Source organism: Falco naumanni, chromosome 4, assembly GCF_017639655.2.
Source record: "Falco naumanni isolate bFalNau1 chromosome 4, bFalNau1.pat, whole genome shotgun sequence".
NCBI classification, from domain to species: domain Eukaryota; kingdom Metazoa; phylum Chordata; class Aves; order Falconiformes; family Falconidae; genus Falco; species Falco naumanni.
Genome location: NC_054057.1, coordinates 15,081,903 through 15,109,473, shown reverse-complemented (window position 1 = coordinate 15,109,473; position 27,571 = coordinate 15,081,903). Strand labels below are relative to the sequence as shown.

At 41.4% G+C, this 27,571-nt stretch overlaps 1 protein-coding gene across 5 annotated transcripts in view; it reads right to left on the bottom strand.

The window, feature by feature from the left end:
- Positions 1-27,571, bottom strand: part of LOC121087194 (myosin VIIA and Rab interacting protein) — a 238,425-nt gene that overhangs the window by 117,884 nt on the left and 92,970 nt on the right. For all 5 annotated transcript variants that reach the window (XM_040591941.1, XM_040591938.1, XM_040591939.1 and 2 more), the window contains exon 3: positions 6,526-6,747. In XM_040591941.1, coding sequence (XP_040447875.1) covers positions 6,526-6,747 — 222 coding nt within the window. The remainder of the gene's footprint in view (positions 1-6,525; positions 6,748-27,571) is intronic.

Sequence of the window (27,571 nt, the reverse complement as noted above, 5' to 3'; positions counted from 1 at the left end):
CAGGAGTCCCAGTATTTTTGCACACTATTTACATAATATTTATTCCTACTAGGGGACAACATTTGATAACTTCTCTTACTATGACTTGCCGAAGGTAGGTGGGGCCAAACACAGGCAAGCATTTACATATTAACATTGAAAATAAAGCTGTGATATTCGGTCCTCATTCATTCCCTACAAGAATCCAAGCACTTTTCTGTGCTACTGCAACACACAAAGCAAAGGTTTTAATCATGCTGACTGCAGCAAAATTTCTATAATAACAGTACATTAATACTACTTAGCACTTTACAGCCATAGCATTTAACTTTTCAACCACTGACCTCCAAGAGCTCAGCATCATTAAATCCATTCTGCACATGGGGAAACCTGAGACTTGGAAACTTCCCCAAGGTCACTTGACAATTGGGTGAACAGCTAAAACTGGAATCCAGAGCTCCGAAAACACAGATTAGTCCTTCAGGTACTCATCCATACACTCACTTTCGAGGCTACTAGATCTAGAAAAGATCACCTAATTAGCATTTATATTTAGCTGTTTTAATAGACCTCTTTCCTACTCTCCTGTTCAACTCCATTTTTAGATACTTAAAGTTGAGTGCAGCACTGCAGTCTGCTGTATGTTATGCAAGTACAGCTTTATTCTGCCTAGCAGAATTGAAATTCTTCACAGTGCATACTTCAGAAATAATTAAGACAGATCAGGATAGCAAAAAACCCAACAGAGATCAACCTGCCAAAGCAACCAGTTTGCATATTTCTCTCTCTCCTTCTCCAGCCAGGGAACAACTGAATAAACCAAAGACTGTTCCTGGCTCTTGTGCAAAATTCAAGCCATTGCCCTTGCTTTTCATGGGTACTGTAAGCAAAAGGATATGGTGTCTGTGATCCACTGTGATTCTAAAGCATGGTAAGGAGAGGCAGATCAAGAAACAGGATACAAAACGGAGACAGTGGTGGGAGGAGGGGGAAGGACTGGAATAGAGCAGTAGCCATTTTTGGAAGGAATTGCATCAATTTCTAAAAGTACATACAGCCGAGAAAGACATTTTTCACTGTTATTTACTTAAAATTAATAAATCCCTTAAGTGCAGTATGAATGAGATCGTCCAGGGTTTTTTTTAAAAGCAGAACAAGACCCATGTGGGTCTAGTAACAACAACATGCACATGGGCAGAGCTAAAACATCATCCTTTCTGCTACGCCACACAGCAAATGAACATTCCTATACAATTCTGTCTCAGAAGGAAAAAAACACATTTCCTGGCATTTCCATGACAAAATCACAGCTTCCAAGCTCTGTAGTTCTCTCAAATGTCAGACAAGGACCTCTGGCAGCAGAAATACACAACTCTCACAAAAGTATTCACAAAAGTCCAAGCTATGGCTGAGACAGACTACCTAAAAGATATTTCAGCTTTGTTTTACCAGACGCTTTACCTGCTTGAAAGCAAAACAAGATTGCTAAGCAGCACTGTGTCTTCATTAGCTTTCCGCAACCAAGTCCTTAAACCAACTCTTTTGCTATGGCTGAATGCATCAACAAATACAAGGTTCAATTAATTAGCAGTACTTCGTTTTCACAAGTACCATCCCAAGGTTTTGCTAGATTTTGGTGTTGGGGTTTTTTCCCCCATGAAGATTGTAAAGAGTTTTACACTAAAACTTGCATCAGCTAAGCAGAAGTGATGTAACCTTGGACAGGCTAAAATCACACCTATCATCAACTTCACCATGTTTCCACAAAAATATGCTTTGTTCTGCTAATGTTAAAGCACATTACAACGAATGGGCCCTCCAAACAAAACCATCTGAAATATAAAGATTTTATTTAGGGCTGTTCCTGGGGCTTGCAAAGCTCCAGTCTGAAGGGTGCTCTGCCTGCCCACTGAGCCTAGATTTTTATTTTCTGTTGCAATTTTCATGTTATCAGAGCACTACTCCATTTTTACGTTAGCACTAACCCAAATATATGTTAGCCAGAGACAAATGTATTTGGCTCTGCAGGTAGAGTAGACCTTAATAAACCTTCTCCAAGTCTCACTGTAATGTACATTTAAAAAAAAACCCTAATGCATATCTAATTAATCTAATTCTAATTAATTTTCAAGTTCCAGTAAGACAATTACATTTGCTACTGATGCAAATTGTTAGTCTAATTAGAAGCCCACCTTTCAACTGGGCACCACAATAAACTCAAAAGAAAATGTAAAACCATTCACAAATAACTCTGGATTAAGAGTCTATAAAGATAAATTATATGCTCTTTCTTTCTGTTTTTTAAAGCAGCAGTCAAACTAGGAGTATGGAAACAAACAAACAAAAAGAGCAGCTCTCAAACATTCAAATAAATCTGTGCTGCAAACAACCAGTGGGAGAAGTTTTGGGAGCCATTTCGAGTGACTCAGAACACTACTCTGACCACATGAAGTCACAGTGTATGCAGCCTGGCTGTGTTTTTTATTAGTTAACATTGTTAAGGAGAAAAGGAGAAGTGCCTGGGTGTCTGTCTCTTAATAACTATCATTAGCAATGAACCATCAACAACCAAGCAGCTCTTACCAAACAGAACAAGGTCTTCCTGCAGACCAGGCAGTGCCCCCATACTCACAGCCTGGCTCAAGGGGAGCTCTGCAAGAGGCCATTGGTGATGAACCGTGGTCACCTGAGCAAGGGTTTTGAGAACATTGAGAGAATCACACAGCAGATGGATGTGAAGGCAAGAAAGGATTAGGTCTCCATGCTCCCACTCAGAGACAGAAATCTTTTGATATGCAGACAGCGAGACCATTCCCAAGAAGAGAACCAGGCATGCAGGGGTATTCACAACCCACAGTCATGAAAAGCTGAGGTGGACAAACAGATACTTGTGTGCCTTATCTTGGATGGGACTCTACATACTCCTCCTAAATAGTAGTAAAATGTGATTGGTTTCGAAAACCTGCAAAAATACACATTTTTAATGGCTGACACTAGGTGGATTTTTTAGTACAAGTGTTGAACTGGAAAGCAGCGTATCACTAGCCTGGTGTCCTGGGATATGGCTTCTTTGGGACTGGAAAAAGAAAGCGGTCTCAGCCAAATGGAAAGCATGTCCTTTTTCTAATAAATGAGCAAAACTACCCCAACCTCACACCCACCCCCATCTGGCATCAAAAGCGTTAATCCAGAGGGCAAAGAACTGTGCCTGGAATCTACTTAGTCAAGAGGACTTCAGAGTTACAGACCTCAGCAAGCTGCCTAAACACATTGTCTGATGGATGTCTAACAAGGAGACACTGCACAAAGCTTTGGAAGAGCCAATGCACTATACAGAAATTAAAAACTTTGAATTAATAATATACAATTTTTAAGCGTGTTAAGATAAAACTAAGAAGATTCATATATGAGAGGAAACCCCCCCTAGAACATTAATCACAGCATCCAGAGAGAAATCTAAACTAAAATGCATTAGGAGAATGTGTGCTAAATCTGGAAAATTGGGAAACTGCAGGAAGGTTCTCCAGTTCCTCACAAGATCTATACAGACATTACTGTAAATACATTTCTCAGTACTGAGATTCTATACTGAGATGACTCTTCTAACTTTTAAAAGATGCATTGTAACAGGAGATGTGCTTTAAAGGAGTTCAAACACCAAAATGTTCACTAGCTTATTGATGAGTTTTCTGCTTTTGGAAGAAGCAAAGACTAACTTTTTGGCCCAATTTTCTATAAATGTTCTATATTTCAAATGCTGACCTGCATATTTGCTCCCTGCTAAACGTTAATGTAATTCTCTGCCTTGGAAGATGAAAACCGACTTCCACAGAACAGGTATCTCCACTAGGGTCATGGCCTTGATAGACTTAAACAGTCTAATTTTCTTCAGTGTTGAGAGCACCTCTGTGCAGGAATCTAACAGGAGACTATTTACAACCTGCCAAAGCTGGCATCACTCTTTTGGAGGAAGATAACTGGAAATAGTATAGTCTAATGAAAAGGGTACAGCTCCCAGAAGGATTTTACATCCAAACCCAAAGGATGTTTTATACAATGTATTGCTTAAAAAAAAATATAAATATTTAACTATCCCCAAGTCATTGGTTCTGATTCCCACATCATACATAAACTTTTCAGAATTTTCACATGTGCAGATAAATAAAATGTATCTTCCAAGTAATTCACCTAACTAGAGTCTCAAGCACCAATATCTAAGGTGAGCCATCTTTACAAAAACAATTTATGCTCAGAATGCTTTATAGCCTTTTGTACAGAAAGAAACTACTTCTCACATCAGAGGACTGGTTGACATATTCTAAACACATACTAGAAATAAAACTCGGGTTTATTCAAGCGCTGAACAGCACAAACAAATCATTATAGGAAGCCTGAACTATATATACTTGTACTTTTCCAGTTTGTCCAAGCTCTTTCAGTGCAGCAGAGAACTACAACATTAACTCTTGTACAATTAAGCAAAAACAGAGAGAGAGGGAGAAAAAACCCAGGACAACCTGAAAATGCAGTCCTCAGATATTTCTAGCTCACTATCTATTGTGCAGTAAGATGTGCAGACAAGCAGCAGTTAAACTGAGAACCACCTCCACTACTTGTGCTATTTTATTAAAGGAAAAAAAAAAATAAGAAGAGGAGCTGGGGAGGGACAGGAGAGCACAGTCCATGCTCCATCTGAGGGATAAACCACTGACAAAGCGACAGGAACTCATAACACACTGTAGTATTTCCCCCGGAAGAAATACTGATGGGTAGTTAAAAAAAAAAAAAACAAAACCAAAAACACAGCACCCCACAAAATGCAAAAAAGCTCCCCCCAAACCAGAACACCTCAGCAGTCCCTGGGGAACGACAGCCCCTGCTTCCCCTACAGGTATCTGTAAGTTGCACAGTCCAATCAATAAACCAGATCATAAAAAGATTAGCAGCAGTGATAATTCATTTATTCACTGAAAAATAACTCAAGCTGTCTGTCAGGTCTCATAAATAAAGAAAATGTTTATAACTGCATTACAGGTGGGTGACTGTGGGGGCTGTGCAGGCTTATGGGAAAACCACTGACTTCAAAGGTCAAAAATAGCATTTTTATAATAGAGCTGCAGATTTTTCTTCTGAAATCAAACTCTTCCGAGACATTTTTTGTGGAGTCAGCAAAAACTATTTTAAGTGCAGTTCATCAGCATCCACAAACCTAGCTGCCTGTTCTGCTACCCGTACGGGTGAGCTCAGGAGAAGTGGAAGAAAGAGGTGTAATATGAAACGGTTGAATGACTAAAGCAGAAACAAGCACTGGCTCCACAGTGCTCTGTTGCTGGAGAAGGTTCCTCTGCCTCCTCACTAGGGGAAAGGGGATGTGCATAGCTTTTCCAAGATAAAAGGCAGAGCAGGAGCCGTGGAGAATACAACCTCCTTCGGGTTCCAAGGCTGGCATGTGGAAACACAGTGTCATCTGTCTGGGATCCCTATGGCTTTAAAGCCCTGCGTCAAAGGGTGCACACTTCATTCACAGATACTACGTGAAAGCTTAAACTTCAAGTGGGTGTTGATGGGAAACAAGTGGGAGCAATGAGTCTTTGGTGAGCACAGGAGTATCATGCAGCACTGGAAAGGGCCTCAGCTCACCTTCATCCTGTGTTCTCCACTAATGGGAAAGATGAAGAATAAACTTGTCACATTTGCTCAGCTACTACTTCAGTCACCAATGTTCAAAACTAAACTATGAGGAATCAAATTATTTGATTCACCCTTCTTGTCTGAGTAAAAGGGCCTTGGTCAGTGCTATGCCACCACAGCTAAGGCTACTTTTGGAACCTGGCCTGCATTGCAGACAAAAGAAGGACTATGACAGCCACCATCCAAGAAATGGCCCTTTTGCTGCTGTTCCATGTTTGCTCAAATTTGCTTTTTTTTCCTCTGGTGCTGTCTTTAAATGTTATGGCTCTGTTAGCCTCAAAAGGGTGAGACAGTAAATCCCTGATACTCTCTGAAAACAGAAGCCTGGCAGCATATTCTTAACAGATGTTAAGAATTATAACAGGTTGCACTGCTATCTTCTCTGGTTATTTGCCAAAGTAAGCACAAAGCATCGCCACCAATAAGCTGGCAATTAGAAAAGCACTCCAAAACACAGTCACAGCTGGATGATCTATTCACCAATATTCTTTCTTCCACTCCCCACCCATCAGTGGGATTTGCTGCAAAATGATTAACTGCCTTACCACCATCTGCACTCAGGTTCCATTAGCAACCCAGGCATTTCAGGAGATCCCAGCCCTGCTCAGGCTAAGTCCAATTAATGCTTGCTGGTTCATCAGTCCAGCTAAGCAAGCCTGGAAAATGGAACAGATAATCAAACACTCTCGGAACAAATTAACCTCTACAAAACCCAGGCACGTCACACCTCAGGAACAAATCAACCCTTACATAAACAGGTCCTATCCCATCAGTGTTACCTACTGACAAACACAAGGAAAAGGTCAAGTCAGGCCACAGCTGCTTTACACAGGTTGCTGAACAATAGGCCTTTACCTTGTTTGCTGGCAGACACTGCAGATCCAAGCCTTCTCCTTTTTCTGGTAAGAACTGCAGCTCTTGCAGATGTTGTACTTGCAGTCTTGGCACTGTCGCTTGCTGTTGATAAGAAATGTGAAAGGGGAACAGCAGCGAATACAGCAGTGCTCGTTGAACTTCTGCTGCTTGGAAAGGATGCTGCACTTGTTACCCTCTTCATCCAACCTCTGCTTCATTTCACTGGAACAAAAAGCAAAAGAGCAAAAATGTAACCACAATTTCAATGGGAAATACCCCCTTTGCCTTCCTCCTCTTTCCACATCTTCATGTTATACTCTTTACACAACTTTTGCAGGTGTGAAGTGGGTGTCAGAAGTGCATATTCCAAATCCAGAACTGGGAAGGAAAAATTCCTGTATTCCTGGAGTCACTCATGGCTGATCCACTTAAACTCTTTAAGTCACAAGCCAGGGCAAACAGTCTCTCCTTCACTCAGCTCCACTGAGACAACCCTCAGGAGAGCCAGGCTGCTGCTCCAGGTACTCCAGCTGTGCAAAGCCATAGCATCATTTGAGAATTCTGGGCTACTTTCAGAACACTTTATGAATAAAAAAGTCAAGTCTATGAAAGTCAAAAGGTTTGGTGCACAGTAATAAAAATTCTACTGATCAACAGTTTTGAAAACAAGTGTTAAGTTTGCTTTGTTCTGACCATTGGGATCATAGTATGCATAATAGCTCCGATTTGTCAAGTAAGGTTAATCACATACTTCATTTCAGAGAGATCTGGGTGTTTTACCAGTTAGGGCCAATACCAAGCCACCTGTCAGCTGTTCATGAAAGTGTTTGCAACCCCCCTACGGTTTTCTGTGTTCCAGCAGAAGAGGCTCACGTATTAAAAATAAGTTAAAATAAAATAAAACAAAACATAAAATAAAATAAATCATGTGTGCAGTATTCAGTAATGTGCTATCTCCTATTTTACAGTGCTTTTGATATTTTAAAGATTAGGTAATATATTCCATGATAGGTGTAATAAAAAACATCCAGAAGGAACAGTTGTGTAAGCAGATGAGCCTGCAAACTCATCACACAGTTTCTGGCATGTACAACTAGCATCTATGTTAAGAGAAAAAAAAATTAGGATTCATGAAAAACATGTTAAATGAAAGCTTACAGAACAGTGTGCATGTACAGATATTAATTCTTTCTATTTCTCATAATTAGTGGTGGCCACCTTACTATTTCCTATTGCTGATAAGAACCACTTAAAACACTAGAGTAACACAAAAGTCTAAACAAAATTTAAAGGTACCAGAAGAGATAGACTAAGCTGCAGGAAGACAGAGTCATGACACACCTAAATTCATGCATTAGTATCTTGCTACCTGAAAAAAAGAATACATTTATTGCATGTTCAGGAATTCAAATAAGATCATCTATAAGCATCATTATAAGCCAAGCCTGGAATGTTATAAAGACTCATATTACTAGCCTACAGAACTCCTTTGCCATTTCTGCCTCAGATTTATAAGTCAAAATAAAACCAGTCTGTTTCATGGAAGTCTGACAGGTCAATTCTAAACCTCAAGTCAAAAAGGCAATTAAGGCAGTGATCTAAAGCACACAATTTCTGAACTTGCACATACATCATATTTAGCCATATTCCGATATATACCTTTTATAAAGGTAAGACTTCAAAACAATGTTATGTTTCTGCTGTTTTCCCCTGTACAAAGGTTTGGCTGTCTTAGACCAGCTGCTTAAACCCAAGTAAACACTTTTTGGAGTTTCATGTAAATAATCTTTATGATTTTTGTTCAGATGGTAAAATTTACTGGGTTTTCCACATTTTTACAGAATGTTGATGGTGAAAAAGGTAAGAGATTATAATGTAAGAGAGGAAATGTCTGAATTACGCAAGTCAAACTGCCTTCTTCATGTAAACCAACAGAACTATCCCACAGATTAAACAGGATGGTTAGACCAGTTTGTCTTATCTTCACTACTCCCGCCTACTACAGTACCACATGAACAACCTTTCTAGGGGAATGGGAAAGGAAACAAGCTGTTCCCCATGTCACTCCCCCATCCACAGCACATAGCCTGTGCAGCAACGGAGCGAAACAGAGCAATGCTGCTGCACAGGAGGTCAGGCAGGATCCCCAGGTCCCAGAAGAGAGGCTGCTGAAGGTAAGAGCTATGTGATCCAAGGAGGGTTTCTGGCACAGAGAAGTGTCAGCAGCCCAAGATGTGGCAATCTTTGCTTCAGGCTGGAGACCCCAAGCAGCAGATGCTGGCCTCCCTGTAAGATGAGAACTGCTAAGGAGCCAAGGTCAGGAGGAGCAGTAAAAGAAGAGGTTTTTGTCCTCGTGCAGCTGTATTATCCCCCAGAATTAGTAACACCAATATTTGGTAGTATCAGCCTGCACACTCAACATTGGCATGCTCAATGGCATTTTGAACCCTCATTAGGGCTCTTATGCATGATAGCAAGATAAACCACAGAAGCAAAGCCACCTATTCAAGCCCTACAATAATGCTCACACAATACGAAAACAGGCAGTTTCATTCACAACAGAGCTAATAAAGCCTGATACCTAGGAAAAGCTGAGCACACACTGAAGCCTTTTCATCAGTACAGGCATTAATTACATCTCTCTCCTGTATCTGGCTGCCAACATTCATTACAGTGGTAGAACCTTAATATCATTAAGGCATCTGTCTCACTGTTAAATAGGATTAAAATTGGCTAACGGATTCAGGAGGTCAATGGGATAGGGTTGGACAGGCTGGCAGAGAGTGCGAGCACGAAGTCTCATTTCCACAGGAAACCAGGCAGAACAGAAGCGAAAGCAATGCACATCCTTCCCTAACAAATTAATGCCCTCGTGCACTACCTGCCAAAGGCTATTCTAGCTTCCATCAGAAGTCAAATGGCAAAAAGGACTGTCAACAGGACCTGACAGCTGAAGCCAAAAGGCTACTCTGCACAACCCTTCCTTGCAAGTATAAAAAAGAGTTTCATATGAAGGCAAAGTAGTGCACAACACTAGTAAGCAACTCAATCTGCATGGTTTGAGGAAAACTACATAGTCAAAGGGAAAAGCTGGCTCTGGTTTACTCCTGCCATCACTGAGAAAACTTCACTTGCACATGATTTCAGCGAGATGATTACCAGCAGCAAGATGATTAATCTGAGCTCCAATCTCAATACACTGGGAGAGTTCGTTGCACTGCAGTTTAAGAGGTACAAGTCCCAGTTCAAGGCCTCCTTAGTTTGCAAGCCTCAGACTTTACCTTCAAAATGTTGCAACAGCTTGGTGCGAAAACATTGCAGCAATGGTCTAAGGAAAAGGGAGCAGGCAACACCACTGATCCTCTCACGGGGTGAAACTTGCTTCCAAAAGGATGACACCCACCTGTGCAGGAGCAGACTTTTTCTAAGAGGCAGGTCGAACCACACAACCATAGCAAACCCCCTCCTCCCCATGCAACACTGTTTACCTCAACAAAACACATACGAGAGGGATAGGACAAAGAAAAGAGGGAGAACACGTGTGCACTCATGGATGCTTTCTTTCCCCAGCATTACCTCCCCAAGGAGGGAATGCAATGCATTTATAGGTGGATATATATATAATCAGTATACAAATAAAGCAAGCAACAAAAAAAGCCTGCACAAAAAATTTCCCTTTTGGGGAAAGGACAGAAGAGCAGGGACCACAAATGACAGAATTTATTCACATCACTTAAGTCACAACTGACTGTGCTCAGCTATTATGGTTATGTGTAACATAGTAATGAGGATCTCTGGCAAAGAGAACCCCTGCTGTTTGAATGAATCTCAGATTGGATTTAATTTTCTTTTTCAAGTGGCTGCATTTCACTGATTGCCTATAAATACAAAAGCAGCAAAGAATACTCCACAGATATCCAGCATGTCTGTCACCAAAACTAATCCTGTCAAAGAACGTTTTATTGGACTGTAAGTTCCAAAATATATAGATGCATATTTAGATTTTTCCAGAGGCTTGTATTAATTAACCTACAACAGTTTGCATAATAAATATATAATTAATTTAAGTCAATGTTTTGGGTGATAGACTCCTGGCACATAATCCTACAGAAAGTCAGGTTAGGAATACTTTCCAGCACACTGTTTTGAATGCAGGTTTTGCTATTATATTCTGAGGGTAAACAGTCATCTGCCCCTCTTCACCGACTATGTTTTTGCTGTCTTTTTTTTTTTTTTGAAAAAAAATTAAGTAGCTTTAAATAGCTTTCATTGTCATGGTTTGGATTTTTGTTTTTTTTAGTGTCTTAGAGGACTTTAACCAAAGTACAACATTCTGCTTTGCTAGTTTGTACAGTGGTTTACAAACAATACGGTAGGTCAGGCATCATGTTATGCTGAAGACAGGTACTGCACAGCACACTGCAAGGGAAGACACCACTGAAACGTGGCTGGTGGGTTGTGCAGGCATGCAGCATGCCTTGCTGCATGACTGCTCTGCAACAGCTGGGCAACAGCCTCTCTGAAATACTCTGAGAAGTCATCTTTGGACTCTGTGAATTGGCAGCCCCTTTTGTTTCTCCACATAACACTGCTTCAGACTTGTAAGTGCAGGATGAAAACTGGCAAACTGAAGCAACAGGATTGTTTTCCTTGCTCTTCACTGCCAACGATTTACAGTCCAAAGTCACCAGTTTTTCACATGCTTCAGTTTATCTGCCATACAATAGCAATAACAGTAAAAGTTATAATGGCAATAGTAAACTTGTCTGATCTAAATATATAAATATAAATGCATACAGAACACCTCTACAGCATCTTTCATTTAGTGACCATATAGTCCTCTCCACTGCTGTTATTGCAAGCAACATATTTACAACTCATACTCACAGCAAATGACCCTCAAACTTTTTTTTACCACAAGTCCTGATTGCCTTATCTAGATCAAATTCTGTTTCAAGCCACTTGTACAGTATAGAGCTAAGTGAGTTCCTACTTATTAGCAAGCAGGATAAGATGTATTTGGTGCAGGACTGTAATACTGACTGCTCTATGCTTTGGATAGGCCTATTCTGGTGGGATACAAGAGGACTGAGGCATTTTCCCTGTATGATTGCAATGGCCTCAGCTTCAAAAACAGGCTAGCAGGTTCAAACACAGTTCTTCAACATTTGCCTGCACAATGCCTTCTCCCCTAATACATTTCTTCAAAACTGGTTATCATATACAATTGCACCTCCTGAATACAGAAATACAAGCTTTTTTTGAGAAAAGCCTTTCTGCTTTTTTTCCAAACTGTTTTATTGAAGTTAGCTTTTTTTTTTAAACTGGCAGTGCAATAAAGATGGTCGTTTATCTGAGCTACACTTTGATATTCACAAAGCTCAATGGCTGTAATTATCCTATATCTTAATAACCGAAACAAATCCTAGATGGCCCTGCACACTTCCCTGCAAAAGGCCTTACTGTGATTACATACTCAAGGGCTGGGAGCAGGTGGAGCTATAACCTCAAAATGTGAAGTCAACAGCAAAACACGCTGGCAACTTGCCATAGTACGATAATACCGTGAGGTTTAAAATAAAGCTGGAAAGAAGTCTATGATGTGTGTTTGACAAACAGGTTAAAAAAAGTCATTGCTACATGTGTAAGGCTAGGATGGTCAAACTCCAAACCTCTCCATCGGGGGCAGAAGTGGAAGGGAATTCAGAGAAACAACAGGACTGAGGGCCATGGTTCATATTACAATATAAAGCTAACAAAACCCACCTGTTTTCCATACAGAAAGGAACACGGCTCCTGGTGGAAACCTGAAAGTTGGCTTGATTCACCCAGTTATTTGTGTAGCAGAGCTACCATGACTTTTTTTTTTGCCAACAGATCAGCAGTTGAAACATTTTCCTGGGATGTGGAAGCTTTATTGAGGTCTCCGCTCTTGTCAAAAGAGACTTAACATCCTGACCACCAATTTAGTCATCAGGTTGAATGGCCGCCTCAGGCATTGTTCCTCATCTTTGGTAAGATTACCATAAGGTTATTTACAAATATTCACTGGAGCAAGCGATACTCAGAGCAAGATGGAAGCATAACCAAGCAGTCAAGGCACTCACAAGGCCAGGACACCTTCCTTTAGTCTTGCCTTAGGAAACATTTAGGTATTCCACAGACAGCAGTACCTCACTAAAAATCTGCCACCCCTCTGGGAGGTGGCAGATGAGGTGAGGATGTGCCCAGGTGGTTCAAGAGTCCAGGTTGGGGAAGATTCCCCAGCTGACCTGTGAAAGTAGCCTTACACAGAGGCATTTGTGAGATAACAACGGGACCACTACCTCTGGCAGCAGCAGAGACAGTCCTTTGGAAAGGATGCAACATGTATCAGTCAGCTCCAATGCAGCACGCCATGCTCCAAGACAGAGTCTGTATAAGCAAGTCTGTCTGCCAGGCTTCCCAAAACTCAGCACTCTGCTCTCCTCTGAGGAAACATGTCCAACTATCAGGCTGTAGCCATCTTACTCTCGCCTCACACCAGTCTCCATTTCAGGCTGGCATCTGCCAGTTTAAAGCCAGAGTTCACTGGTGAAGTTCCCATTTGCTCTGTTGCTTTCTTGGGTGATGGACAAATACATTTTTTCCTACTATATTTTGGTTTTACTGTTTCCACCTTTTATCTTCTCCAACAGAGAGTAGAGGTTAAAACTATTTTAGTGCCTGCACAGGAAAGGAAGAAAACGACGAAGAAAACAGAGGGACAATGTTCCTAGGAGTTAAAAAAAAATAAATCTTATTTCATTCACATCACTCCTTCCTGCAGAAAAGTTATCAAAGACAGGTAGAACTTTCTCCTTCTACTACAGATGAGAGCTTCTGCTTCCCGCCCTCTTAAATCAAACTATTTTCATAAAATAAGCTACCTTTTGTCCACCTGGCATTAGAGCCTTTTGTCCTTCAAATACTAGTGACCAGGCAGCATACACATACAAAGTGCTTTTCTTAGGGGACCAGTGTTCTGCTCAGCTGTGTAACTGGTTGTCTCTTCTCCACATTTGTTCGCACTATCTCACCTCTCAGACTAGATTCAGATCAATCCATGAAGATCACCAATTTGTCTTAAAACTGGTTTTAATCTTAGTCTGACCACTGTTAATAGCCTTAAAACATTTTTTCCCTCCACAGAAGAGAATGCCTTCAGTCGCTCTTCTGGCCAGGCACTCTTCATACTCACTGACACAAACAAGCTACTGAGACATTTTGCTTAGCTCAAGATCTGGTTTTCTACACAGTCTGGGGAGCGGGTGAACAAGTTCTGCTGTGCCTGTTCCCAGCCTTTCAGAGCAGTCATTTTCATCAGCTGCACCTCATGTTTTTCCATTCCCACAGTCAGTCCAAGCCTAGTCTGTTAGGGTGGGAGTTTCCTTAGGATACAGAGATCAGCTGAAAACACAAGTTCCACCAATACCCTCTAAGTCATCATGTTGGAGGAAAAAGGGCTTTTCCTATTCAGAGGCTGCAGTGTACACAGTATTCCTGTCTCTGCTCTCCTTAGACCTCCCAGATGTGCACCAGACACTGGAGTGCGGGTAAAGCTCCTTCAATGTGTGCAGAACTTGTCAATCTTACTCCTTGGCTACTAACACAATGAAGAGTCACAGGCTGAGCGCGACTTAAATTTCCCTCCCATTCACTTGTTTTGAATTTGAAGTTCAAGGCCCCAAACTGTGATTACTAGAAGTGGTTCCCACCTCCCGATCCTCCTGACTCCCAGAAGCAGACCAACCAGGTTAGTACAATGCTGCTAAATTTAGGGAAAAACCCTCAGTGGAAGGTTTATAGCCCCTCTCCAATCCATGTGCAGGAGTCAACTACCCAGAACTGTAAAGGAGAGCTGCTCACCATCTTATCCCTTCCATGGCCTCTATGCCTCAAAGTGTAGGACGGTGTAAATAGTGACAAAGCTACAGGCCAACAAGGTCATATATCGTTTACCCCTGTTATGCACAGTAAGAACCAAATCCTCCCAGCAGGCATATGCCTCCATTGTTACTTACTCTCTAGGGGTTCAGTGCTCATTTCTTTTTAAGCTGCCTCTTCTTCTCAGGCAGTTTATTCTTCTCCATTGGGATGGGCACCTAACACAACTCTAGTCCCAGGCCGTGCTTCACCATCAGCACACATACCTTTTGTTTCTCTTATGTCTTTGCTAAATTGTCCCTGGTGAAACTCTAATTGTTCCCTTTTAAAAAAGTAGAGCACAGTATAGTACTATGTTCTTTTACAGCAAATGCCAAATTAACTCATTATCTTCAAATGATGGCCTTTTCTCTATGCTCCTATCAACAGTCACAACTGTGCCTCATGCCAGATTTAACACTCGGTACATCTATTAGTATTCTACACGTTGCTGGTGCTGTCAAAAAGCCATGCTAGCACACATGCAAACACACTGCTTGCAGTTGGGGAGCCTTCGAGGAACACACATCACTTTAATCTCTGCAGAGGGATATCGATACAGCAGCCATAGCGGACTTTCAGGGAGGATTAGACAGCAGGGAGTGCACCATATGTGAGCAGGGGGAAAGTAACATAAAAAAACAACCCAAAGCAAAACACAAAGTCTTCTGGGGGATACAGAGGAATGGGACACCTCAGCATTCAAGCATTAAGAGGCTCATAAATAGTCATGAGTAAGTCGCTTGTGTCAAAAATCAGGAAGATTAATATTTCACAGTACAATTACTCCAACAGCAATTGCATTCTTTTAAGATCTTACTAGCATCTCTTAAGGGTTTTTTCTCCTCAGCTTTTTATTTCTACAAAATTAGATTTCTGTAAAATTGGCAGCTAATCCTATCAAATCTCATTTTTAAATTTTTCTTTCCTTCTCTTTTCAAAACTAGGAGCAAATACTGATGGTACTGCATATATGCTGACTAAAGATCTGGTCCCATTAAATTCTTTACAACAGTTGTCATAGTCTTGCCCTTTTGTTGCTTAACTCAGAAGGCCTACAATGTCATCCTGTTGACCTTAAAAATCAATGCTAAGAATTCAGCGACTGCTGTGCATTCACCCAAACACTACGTCCAACAGCACATACCATGTGGGTACCAACGGTAAGAACCCTGGCAGGGAAACAGAAATGGACATACGAACGGTGAACTGAGTGGCATGCAGCTTCAATGCCATCAGAGGTCTCACAGGACAGCAAAGCATTTAGGAGCTCAGGATAACTTACTTTTATGTTTAGTCAAGGTTAAGTGAGGTAAAACAATAAAACCCTATTTCAATACATTTTTAAATAAGCCTTTGCAACAACAATGTGGCAATTAAACGGACTCAGTATTACCCTACTGACATATGCCATCTACCTCAAATGATGTTTCTTGGGGCTAAATAAATGAACACTAGAAGACAGATGTATACCTTCCCTTTAAAAATTATAATCGTCCTTCTAAAATATCAGACAGCACTATAAAAAAAATTTACCAGTTACCTGCACAAAAAAGTATCACAGATTCTGGGGACAATCACTTTCTAAAAATAAAGAAATCCAGCACAGTAGAAACACTGTTGCTGGTCTGGGTTTGTTATTTTGGGTTTTTTTCTTAGTTAGTTAGTTAGTTTTACATTTGCAAGCACTTCTGATACCGGGGAAAAAATTGCATTGACATCTTCATATTTTTTATTAAATACCATAAAATACATGTTGTGAAGACCAGTTGTGGAAGCTTTGCGCTAACCACAGTTGAGCCAGTTAAACTGCTGACAGAACCAGAAAAAAGCCAACATACTCAACACTTACCTCTGTCTAAAATATGCGTATGAGGCACTGCATTCGCTAGAGAGAGGAGAGATTCAGCCAGCATCAAGATAGTTGTGGTTCACTTGCCCCAGACCAATGCTTGTTGTACCAGGCTCTATCCTAATCTGTTAACAATTTCATGCTCAGGTGAAGCAGTTCCCCAAAATGAATGACTGCTGCTGTATTACTCCATAGACACCGTGCTAGTGGCTCTTAAGGGAAGTTTCCTTTTCTGTTGCTGGCACAAGTACTGTCAATCAGCGTCCATCTTCAGTTGGAACTGACTGGCATGTCAGAGTGTAGATAAATGAAATAAATAATATGCTGGTATTATTTTAAATTCCTCCTCCTCACTTTGTAAACCTGCAAATTTTCAAGAGACTTATATTCAACCCCATTTTGTTTTGTCATGTTGGGTATCACAGGAGCAGACTGTGCACCACATTTAACTGATAAGCTTTGAAATCTCCTGCATGCAAGTGGAGCAGCGAGGGAGAAGCAGGCCTTGAATTATAGAGCAGATATTCTGGGGACATCAGAAATCTCCACATGAAAGCTGAAGTGATCTCTTCCAAGAAGCAGTGCTGTATGGACTCCTTTGCCCTCCCATTCTAACACTGCCACATGGTACATGTGAAAATAAGTCTGGGTTTTAACACACTTTGTTTCCTCACTCGTTTATCTTGTCTGCCCTCCTATCTCAGGTTAGAGACTGCTCTACAGCCAGGCATGGTGTTCTGAGGTGAAATACTTCATCGGTATTGAGAACAAGCACTTCTGCTGCAGGTGCAGAACCTTCTGGTTAAATCCCGGGTTTAACTGATCCATTGAGAAGGGCCAAAAGGTGTTCTTCCATGTTGGACATCAACTGCAAGTAATGAGAAGCTATAAGGTTTTCTCCCTTTCTATTACATCCATACTGAACCACTGACCATTACTATCACTATCTGAGCCTACGCGTCCAACCAGTTTTCACTCATTTTATAATTTCACCTGTACGTGTCACAGCACCACAAAGTGGCTACAAAATGGTTAACTTCAATTATTATTTACATTAGCATTTTGTGACACCTTCTTCTTAGATTACAAACATGTAATACTTTAACAGATGGTTTGAGAGCATCAAAGGAACCTGAAGGTGCACAAGTCCATGGGACCTGATGAGATGCATCCACGGGTCCTGAGGGAACTGGCAGATGAAGTGGCTAAGTCACTGTCCATCGTACCTGAGTAGTTGTGGCAGTCCAGTGAAGTTCCCACTGACTGGACAAGGGGACATGTAACCTCATTTTTAAAAAAGAGAAATAAGGAAGACCTGGGAAACTACAGGCAGGTCAGTCTCACCTTGGTGCCCGCCAAGATCGTGGAGTAGGTCCTCCTGGAAACTATGCTAAGGCACATGGAAAATAAGGAGATGATGGATGACAACCAACATAGCTTCACTAAGGGCAAGTCATACCAGAAAAATCTGGTGTCCTTCTATGACAGGGTTACAGTTTTGACAGATCAGGGAAGAGCAAGTGACGTCATCTACTGGACTTGTGCAAAGCTTTTGACACTGTCCCACATAACATCGTTGTCTCTAAACTAGAGAGACATGGATTTGATGGGTGGACCACTCAGGGGATTAAGGAACTGGTGAAATGCTCAAAGACTTGTTTGTGGTCAACAGCTCCATATCCAAGTAGAGACCGGTGACAAGTGGTGTTCCTCAGGGGTCCGTACTGGATCCGGTGCTATTCAACATCTTTGTTGGCAACATGGAAAGTGGGATCAAGTGCACCCTCAGCAAGTTTGACAATGACACCAAGCTGTGTGGTGCAGTTGACATGTCAGAGGGATGGAATGCTGTCCAGAGGGACTGTGACAAGCGTGGGAGGCGGGACCAAGTGAACTTCAACAAGGCCAAGTACAAGGTCCTACACCTGGCTTGGGGCAATCCCCAGTATCAATACAGGCTGGGCAGAGAATGGATTGACAGAAGTCCTGATGAGAAAGACCTGTGGGTGCTGGTGGACAAAAACCCCAATATGGCCCACGAATGTGTGCTTGCAGCCCAGAAAGCCAACCGTATTCTGGACCGCATCTAAAGAAGCGTGGCCAGCAGTGTGGGGGAGGTGATTCCCCTCCAATGCTCTGCTCTCGTGGGACCCCACCTGGAGTACTGCATTCAGCTTTGGAGGCCCCAACTTAAAAAGGACATGGACTGGTTGGAGCCAACCCAGAGGAGGGCCACAAAGATGATCAGAGGGCTGGAGCACCTCTCCTGTGAAGACGGGCCGAGAGAGTTGGGGATGTTCAGCCTGGAGGAGAGAAGGCTCTGGGGAGACCTTCTAGCAGGCTTCCGGCACCTAAAGTGGGCCTACAAGAACACTGGAGAGGGACTTATTACAGAGGCATGTAGGGACAGGAGAAGGGGTAATGGTTTTAAGCTGAAAGAGGATAGGTTTAGATTAAGTATGAGGAAGAAACTCTTCTCTGTGAGGGTGGCCTGGAAACGGAACAGGTTGCCCAGAGCAGCTGTGGATGCCCCACCCCTGGAAGCATTTCAAGGCCAGGCTGGATGGGGCTTTGAGCAACCTGGGCTAGTGGAAGGTGTCCCTGCCCACGGCAGGGAGGCTGGAACTAGATGGTCTTGAAGGCCACTTCCAACCAAACCATTCTATGATTGTGTGTTGTACTGCCCTACTAAACATCCTAACAATCTATCAAACCATCATTACAGTTTTCTTATATGCCTTCCCTGACTTTTTCCCTCCTGCGTTTGATAGCGATTTATAGTTATATAAACATTTGCTACATTCCCCTCTATCTCATTTCCTCTCAATAAATGTCACTTTGGTCTCTGCAAAGTGTATTTCTCACTGCCTGTCTGGTATCTTTCTATAACTAATACGTAAATGTTTCTTGCCTCTTTTTTTAGCTAATTACAGTATAATTTTATCTTTCAATGTTCTTTCCAAATAATTTCCAGAAATATCAAGAAGTCTGTAGAATTGCACTAAATTAACAGCATCGATAACTACTTACCACAGTTTACTTGACCTAAAAAATACCACAGCCTGACAGATTTCTCTTCCCTACCATCTAAAGTTACCTACCTACTAAGCAGCCAAAGCATAGTTCTGTAAGTCTAATGCCTTATTTCTGTATCAGTCAGTCTCTATTTACCACTCTGCAGCTCAGAATAGTGCATTTTGTCACATATTTAATCCTGTCTTTTTTCTCCTCATTGTACCAAGTGGAAAAAAAACCCAACAGTTTAACAGAACTATCAGATGCGTCTAATTTTAAAGTGTTGAAAACTGAACTGGCCATATTGACCAACTTCCTCTGATATTTCATTGTGTATTCAGGATCAGTAGAGGAAAGAAAAGTATTCATCAAATGATGGTACTCCTGTGGCATTTATCTCCACTCGCCCCCTCCCATTTGTCACACACAGTTCCTCTCCTCATGCATCTCTCTCTGAAGAATTTCACATTTCCCTTACCAGGTCCTGATTTTCAGTGCAAGGCCATCCAAAGCTAATGACCTTTTTTATCCCTTTTGGTCATACCTGACGAATGATAAACACAGAGAAGCATTTTTAAGAATAAAATATTGTTCAATTCAGACCAAAAGTACTTAGTGAAAATATTTTTTTAATGTACATGCTCTTCCATCATACTTATTTGCAATACATTCTTTGCATCATTGGTAGCATCTGTGCATCTACCTTTCTTAGGAATGCAATCTTATGCCTGTATCAACTTGAAGAAATTTCCTTTAAGAACAGAAGCACTCCTACTATGTTAAACAGTTCTTCTCCCAGTGCCCCTTTCACAGTGCCATATGCCTTGACCTTATAAAACACAATTCATAGGCTGACTAGCGTACAGCAGGAGAGTAACTCAGGCACTGGCTCTGAAAATCTCTGAAGTACTCACTATGAGTCATTCTTCCCTCTTGCTGGCTGGACTTCCAGCAGACCTACAAAGATTCACACTAGAATCAGTGTTGTTACTTGACCCTTCCCCACAGAATACGCAGCAGAATAAACAAGAGTAGGCAGCAGAATAAACAGTAGAGCTCGCTAAGGAAGCAGGTTTCACAGCCTGACAAGTCACAGCATCAGAGGATGGTGTGTGTGAACAGCACAAAGACATTCATCCCACTTTGCACCCAGACAAGATGAGTAATGCTTCACACACGAGGGCCTTCTGTCTGATGAGGATGGCTTTGAAATTTGCCTATCCTGACCACTGCCTTCCCAGGAGAACAGCTGCCACTCCAGAACCTAGGAGGGAGAGGAACATTGGGAAAGCCATGCCCTCCAGTAGCATAGGGAATGCAACACAAATTTGCACTGTGTCCTCCCACATGAACATCCACCGAGTATTTTGCCACTTCCTGCAACAACCATGGGAACCCTAATGTGCTGCAAGAAGAAAGCAGAAGGCACTACCAAATGCTCTAGTAGGCAATGCTGGTAAGGGGGTTGTTTCAGGTGAAACTCCTATGCAATGCTAGGAAGCACACCATGCTTATATTGTCCAAGGTGACAAAAGAAAGAGAAAAGAAAAGCTTCAAAGCAAGAGGTTCCCCCTAACTTGATCTCAGAGTGAATTACATGTAACTGCAGCACTTAAGTCTCTATTTTCAACAAGTCTGCATATGCATAGCTCCTAAAGCCCACTTCCCTAGTCCAGCTCCTCTTCATGTTGCCCATGCTCCTAACACATAGTAGATTGTTCTTAGAGATTCCACATAGACTCTGTAATTCAACTAGCTTAAAAACTGCAAGCCCTGCAATTCCAAACAACCAACGTGTCAAGAAATAGCAGCTTGGTATTTTTAGCAAATTTAAGCCTATAAATAATTTTAAGTACAGAAGTCATTTGCAATACCCATGCAAGTTTTGTTTATTTTAAAGACAAAGACTTACAGGCTTAAAATTACTACATACTTCTACTGTAGACAAGAAAGTATTCTGGCAGACAAAAGAATCTGTTCTCACAAAATGCGCTTTATATTTAACATGTTATGTTACCCTGGTGTGTTTCGTATCAACAGTATTAACACCTTCTGGAAGCAGCATCATATCCCTTCTTGCAAACCAAAAAATCTCTGCAGAGGGGCAGGAAAATAACACCACCACCTCCACCTGCCCATTCAAACACACATACTTAAAAGTAGTCCTTTATAAGGTGTTGGCAACGCTAGTGCTATAGTAACACCAGTATTTAATACAGACACAATTTTCATTTAACACTGTTACAATACTTCTGTTATATCACAGTTAACGTTCTTAACTTAATCCAGAAACTTTTTATTATGGGAATGTTTCAGCAAATTTAACAACATACTGATTTTTTAACATATAAAGGAATATACAGTAATGGAGTGAAAGGAAATCACAGTAAGCAACCACAAAAAAATATAAAAAGTGTAGAGAGCTTTATGGCAGGTACTGGAGACCGCGATGCCTGTGAAGGACCTTGAAGGCTAAAGAAGAAACAAAGTAAGATAAGGTTGGCTGAATGCCTGGAAGAAAAACAGGATATGAAGTGAGGCTGGAGTGGATGTGTGATGCCACGTCAGCAGCTGGCTGAGTACATGAAACTCACAGAGGTAAGAAAAAACAGAGAAAAAAAAATGCAAGAAGTTCAGTGTGTTTGTAGCTTTGTAATTAACCAATTATATGTAGCCAAGAAGTGTCTGAACTGTATTGATTAACCAATGATATTTTAGTATGTTATGCGTGAACAGCAAACGAGGATATATAAGCGTGGGGTTTGGACTAATAAAGGGTCTTCTGGTCAAATTCAGGAGTCCGTACATCAGTCTCCTCAAAAAAGCTAATAATTTGTTTTTAATTTTGTAGCTGTGACTACAACTGTAGCTATTCAGCTTTACTCTGCATATGTGTGTGAGCATGCATGCATACACATATAGATAAACCTCATTACTCAATATCCCTTCCAAGCAAAAGCTGGGAATCTCACCCACATAGTACTCTCCATAGCCCATCCCCATGGAAACATTGTACTAAGTAAAGACTGTCCTTGAAAAGGCAGTTCAGCTATAGAAGGGAAAACACAGCCAGGTTACCAGACTGGTGGGATATTATGGAACTAGTGATAAATTAACAGGCAGATATTCTTACAGCTCTGTGTATCCCAGTAATTCTTCCTCAGCCCTTAACAGAATGCCTCACCCAGGGCACAGAAGGCTATATACAGTCAGCTTTCCCAGAGGGGAGAAAGGATGCAGGGGAACATCAGAAACCTGCCTTTTTCATTCCTCCTCTTAGTCCACGTGCACTCTGTCTGCTTCTTCCTAATTAAGTACCTAGCAATCTGAAGTACAGTGAATGTACAGGATGTTTTTGGTGAATGGTAAAACAATTGCAATAACGCAGAAGCTTTTGAAAAGTGGAAATTCACCTGACTGAACAACTAGATTTCAGAAAGATGGTTAGGTGGTGAATACTGGGAAAAGACAAAGGTTCTTCAATGTTCTTTACCATTCTTAGAATGATGCATTTTGAATTTGTAAAATGTCAAGGTTTTTTTCCTGACTTCTTCCTAATAAAAGGGTTGCAGATACTATTATTTGGTTCTTCTGTGCATAGTGCCATTCATATATCCGATTCTTTTCTTCTCTCCCGCATGCATTTTCTCTCTTTAAAAGCAGCAGACCGAAAAGATCTCCCTTGCAGGGAGCTCATGGCACAGTCAGACCCCAGACTTGGTTCATGTACTTTGTGCAGACCCTCTGGCTACGTCTGAATTTGCAGATAATTCATCACACCAAGAGCAGATCAGTAGACTGAACTAGACAGCGCTGAAGGCCTACACTCACACAGTATGCGGTTCAACAGCTTTGCTTCTGAGACGACAGTTTGATTCCCTGGATCAAATATTCCCGCACTGCACACAGTTTGAATCTGTCTCAATGTGCGATTCATCAGTTCAGAGACACTGGTTTAGTTTCTTCTAGAAGGAATCTAGCTTGTGCACAGCAAAACCAACCTGTGACATAAACCACGGAGTAATAAATGAGGATGAGTAGCTTTGATCTAAAACTGTACCACCACCCTGAACTGGAACGCTAACAAAAATGCAGTGATAGACAACTAGAGGTGCCTCTCTCGGCACAGGTACCAGGAGCAGGTCATTTTTCCATTAACAGGTCCATAACAGCTTTGTCTACTGAGTTTAGAAAACCATTCTAATACCTGCAACATACGTAGCCATGGCTTGCATCCAGCTAAGTTTTATACATTTCTACATGTACCTTGCTGGCAGTTAACAGAGATGTACAATGCTGATTTATAAAGATATGTAAGAAGCAAGAAGTAGTTTCTGATTAGTAATTCTTTTTCTTTTAAAAGAATTCACTGGGGCATAAGACTTGTACATGGGCTTTTGAAAATTTTCCTTGGAAAAGCACTAGAAGTTCAATGTATCATACACCTACTTCACTTCAAGACATAATTCTGGATTGGTATACCTAAAATATAGTTTTATAAAGCACTGCCAATAGGATCCAAATTTGCACCACTTAGTTTGGAATACCTTTGAACATAACTAAGCTAATTTTCCACAGCACTGCATTGCTTCAACCTGTTGTCACTCCGCGAATTCCATCAATGCTGCAGTACAGTGAAATGGATAGGGTAATAGAATCAGGAGCCAAAAGCTCCACCTTTTGTAGCTACAGACTGAAATGCTACCAAAACATGGTCAGCCTGTCAGCTTTTATTCAGTAGCAGAAAATGTTTACAGAGTAATCTAGGGATTCTCTCACAAAACCACACAGTTATTTTCTCAGACTTTACTGCTGCCTTACAGATGTCTGCTTCAGTCAAATCCTTCTTCCCTCACCATGCTTCCAAATGAAGCCAAAGCAATCTGCCTTCCTCATAGATAAAGGTAGCTTGGTTTTACCTTTCAGGCTCAGCTGCTGGGCTGCCAGTCTGAGCAGAGGACTGCCGGCAGATAGTCCACTCCTAAACCCCTCTCTGTAGAGTTGCACTGATGTACTGTCACCTGAATTACAGCTCAACTGCTTCTGATGTGTGACTGTCAGCGATTTAAATACATCAAAAGGAAAATTGTTGTTTTAAAAGCAACAATTTGTTCTCAAAACCAAACATCTATTCTCAAGAAAAAAAAGAAAGAAAAGGAATATGAAACACTAATCTTTCAATATAATCAGAATATAAAAGCATTGGCATGTCCATAAAAGCAGGACTACAAAACCCAAATAAGTGGTCACAAGGGAATATCTCTGAAATATCTGTTGATTTATAACAAATAATGAAATGCATTTAATTAAACTTCAAGTGGAGGAAGCTCCTCCAATAGGAACCAAAAATTAATAGGAAGGATATTAAAAATTCTAGTGCTGATAAAATAAATATTTTTTTAAAAATAAATTAATTGCTCCATTTGGTTTTATATATTTAGTTGCAAGTATGTGAGAAGACTAAGGAGTGACCAACTTGATGCTTAAAGGGTAGGAGAAATGCAAGTATAGATCTCCTTCGAAACAGTCCTAAAAATGCATATTTAACCAAGATTTTACTACTTAGAAAAGGGAAAAAAGCGTAACTACGTTTTCTATAAATATTCCTTAACTGTAGCGATGCATTCTGCCTGAAATGTATCTATTATCTCTCACAACAGCACACTTTGGGTGCAGGAGGGTCAAAGCACAAACACATTTTCCTGCACAATCTTCTGTTAAATAAAGGGGGAGAAAGGAAGCCTCTTACTAAAAAGTTATGCTTATGGCAGGTAGTGCAACACCCAATGACACAATACAGATTCCTTTAGTGATGCAGATGCCACAAACAAGCAAGAGGGTTGCTGAAGGACAGGCACTTGCACTTTGGTTCCAAGTTGGATGCATACAAGGATGTTGTCTTGATGCTCCCTTACATTAGAACAGAGTAAGTACTCTTGCCTCCAGCCCTGTAAACACTGTTTTCTTCCCTTCTTTCCTTTCCACAGAAAGCAAAGCCATCACAACTCATTTCTTGTTCATTCACTTCTGTAGCATGCCACACTTCTCACAGCTTTTACAGTTTTATGTATTTTCTGGCTATAGCACAACCATCCTGGAACTGGTGCAAGTAAAGTCAGTTTACAAAATACGACATAGAGGGTCAAAGGTAGGCCACAAGAACCAAAAGTTAAGTAGTTATCCCCACAAGCAGGGGTGAAAGAAGCATGTAATCAAGAGTTAGCTGTTGGCAAATCAACTGCCACTTATATTCAGTCAAGAATAAGAAAAATACTGGCAAAGACTGAAATAGCAAGATGATTGTTTTCTTCGCATATGGGGCTATATGATTTTTTGCCCAATTCTGTACTATTCTCCTAGACACCTTTCAAACCATGTCCTAGGCCAAGGGTGAAAATATCAGTTACTATGGCAGTACGTGTAAGTCGGACCAAAAAAAAGTAGTATTTTAGCATTTACAGCAAAAACCCAAAAATCCCCTAAAAATCTTGACTGACAGCCAATTGTTTTTACTGAGAAAAAAAGACCACACAAATTCTTGCCTAAAGCAAAAGACTAATTATATGTTAACATTTTTGAGAGCTCTAACACACAAACTGGAATGCACCAATACTTACAGTCAAGGACTCTCCCTTTGAGCAAAAAAAACAAAAAAGCTTTGGAGGAACTCGGTACGCTGCTTATACCTATGTAACTGCAAAAGCAAAGAAAAAACTTTACATCAAAAACAGAAGCAGAAACTTGAAGAGCTGCTGATTTATAAAAACCATTATTTGAAATCAGCAAGCAATTAAAGCAAAGCATTTCTCATTCTGCTATACAGGCATAGCATACACAGCCTGTAACACACACAATCACTGATGGAGAAAGCTATTTTATCTGAAACATTTGCCCCTTGCAGGAAATACTGAAGATTCCCTTGGTTGCAGTTCAGTTCATTTTCTGAACAGGGCAACCACAGAGTTTGTATCCAAGCAGCACTTAAACCTCCCTACTCATATGGTTCTTTTCAGCTCACTTAAAAAGCTGAATCTACCTCTAACTTTGCAGAAACACCAGCTCAGACCTCAAGGTTTATATTCTGACATGGGAAGTTACAAAGACCAGACATGTTCATAGAACCATATGGTTTGGTTGGAAGTGGCCTTCAAGACCATCTAGTTCCAGCCTCCCTGCCGTGGGCAGGGACACCTTCCACTAGCCCAGGTTGCTCAAAGCCCCATCCAGCCTGGCCTTGAAATGCTTCCAGGGGTGGGGCATCCACAGCTGCTCTGGGCAACCTGTTCCGTTTCCAGGCCACCCTCACAGAGAAGAGTTTCTTCCTCATACCTAACCTAAACCTATCCTCTTTCAGCTTAAAACCATTACCCCTTCTCCTGTCCCTACATGCCTCTGTAAGAAGTCCCTCTCCAGTGTTCTTGTAGGCCCGCTTTAGGTGCCGGAAGGCTGCTAGAAGGTCTCCCCAGAGCCTTCTCTCCTCCAGGCTGAACATCCCCAACTCTCTCGGCCCATCTTCACAGGAGAGGTGCTCCAGCCCTCTGATCATCTTTGTGGCCCTCCTCTGGGTTGGCTCCAACCAGTCCATGTCCTTTTTAAGTTGGGGCCTCCAAAGCTGAATGCAGTACTCCAGGTGGGGTCCCACGAGAGCAGAGCATTGGAGGGGAATCACCTCCCCCACACTGCTGGCCACGCTTCTTTAGATGCGGCCCAGAATACGGTTGGCTTTCTGGGCTGCACATGTTGCCAGGCCATGTCATGTCATCAACTCCAGCACCTAAACTTATGTGAAGAAGTTACACACCAAAGAAGCTACTCCACCAAGCTTTCTGCTCTTCTACCTCCCACCCTTGTGCAGAATTATTTTCAGAGCCCTCCTAATTTCTCTTCATGTACCATTTCATTGGTGCTGCAGAAACTATCTTCTGCCAACTGAAAACCTCCATGAGGACCACAGAAGGCCTTAAAAAAACAGAGATCATTATTCATGCTCCTCAGTCCTGTTTATCTGCTGAGAGATACCAAGGAAGCCTGATATCTGCTAGAAAGGCTTTACAGAAATTCATAGGCCTAGTCTTTATCGGTGACTCCCGATCTTACTAGTTCTGGAGTAGCATTTGGATGGCAAACTCCGAGATACACTGCTGAGCTTACTGGAGTTGAAAGAAGGGACCAATGCCTGATTTCTAACAGAGGTATGAAGTCAAGATGAATTAAGAAACTGAAAAAAGGTTAACT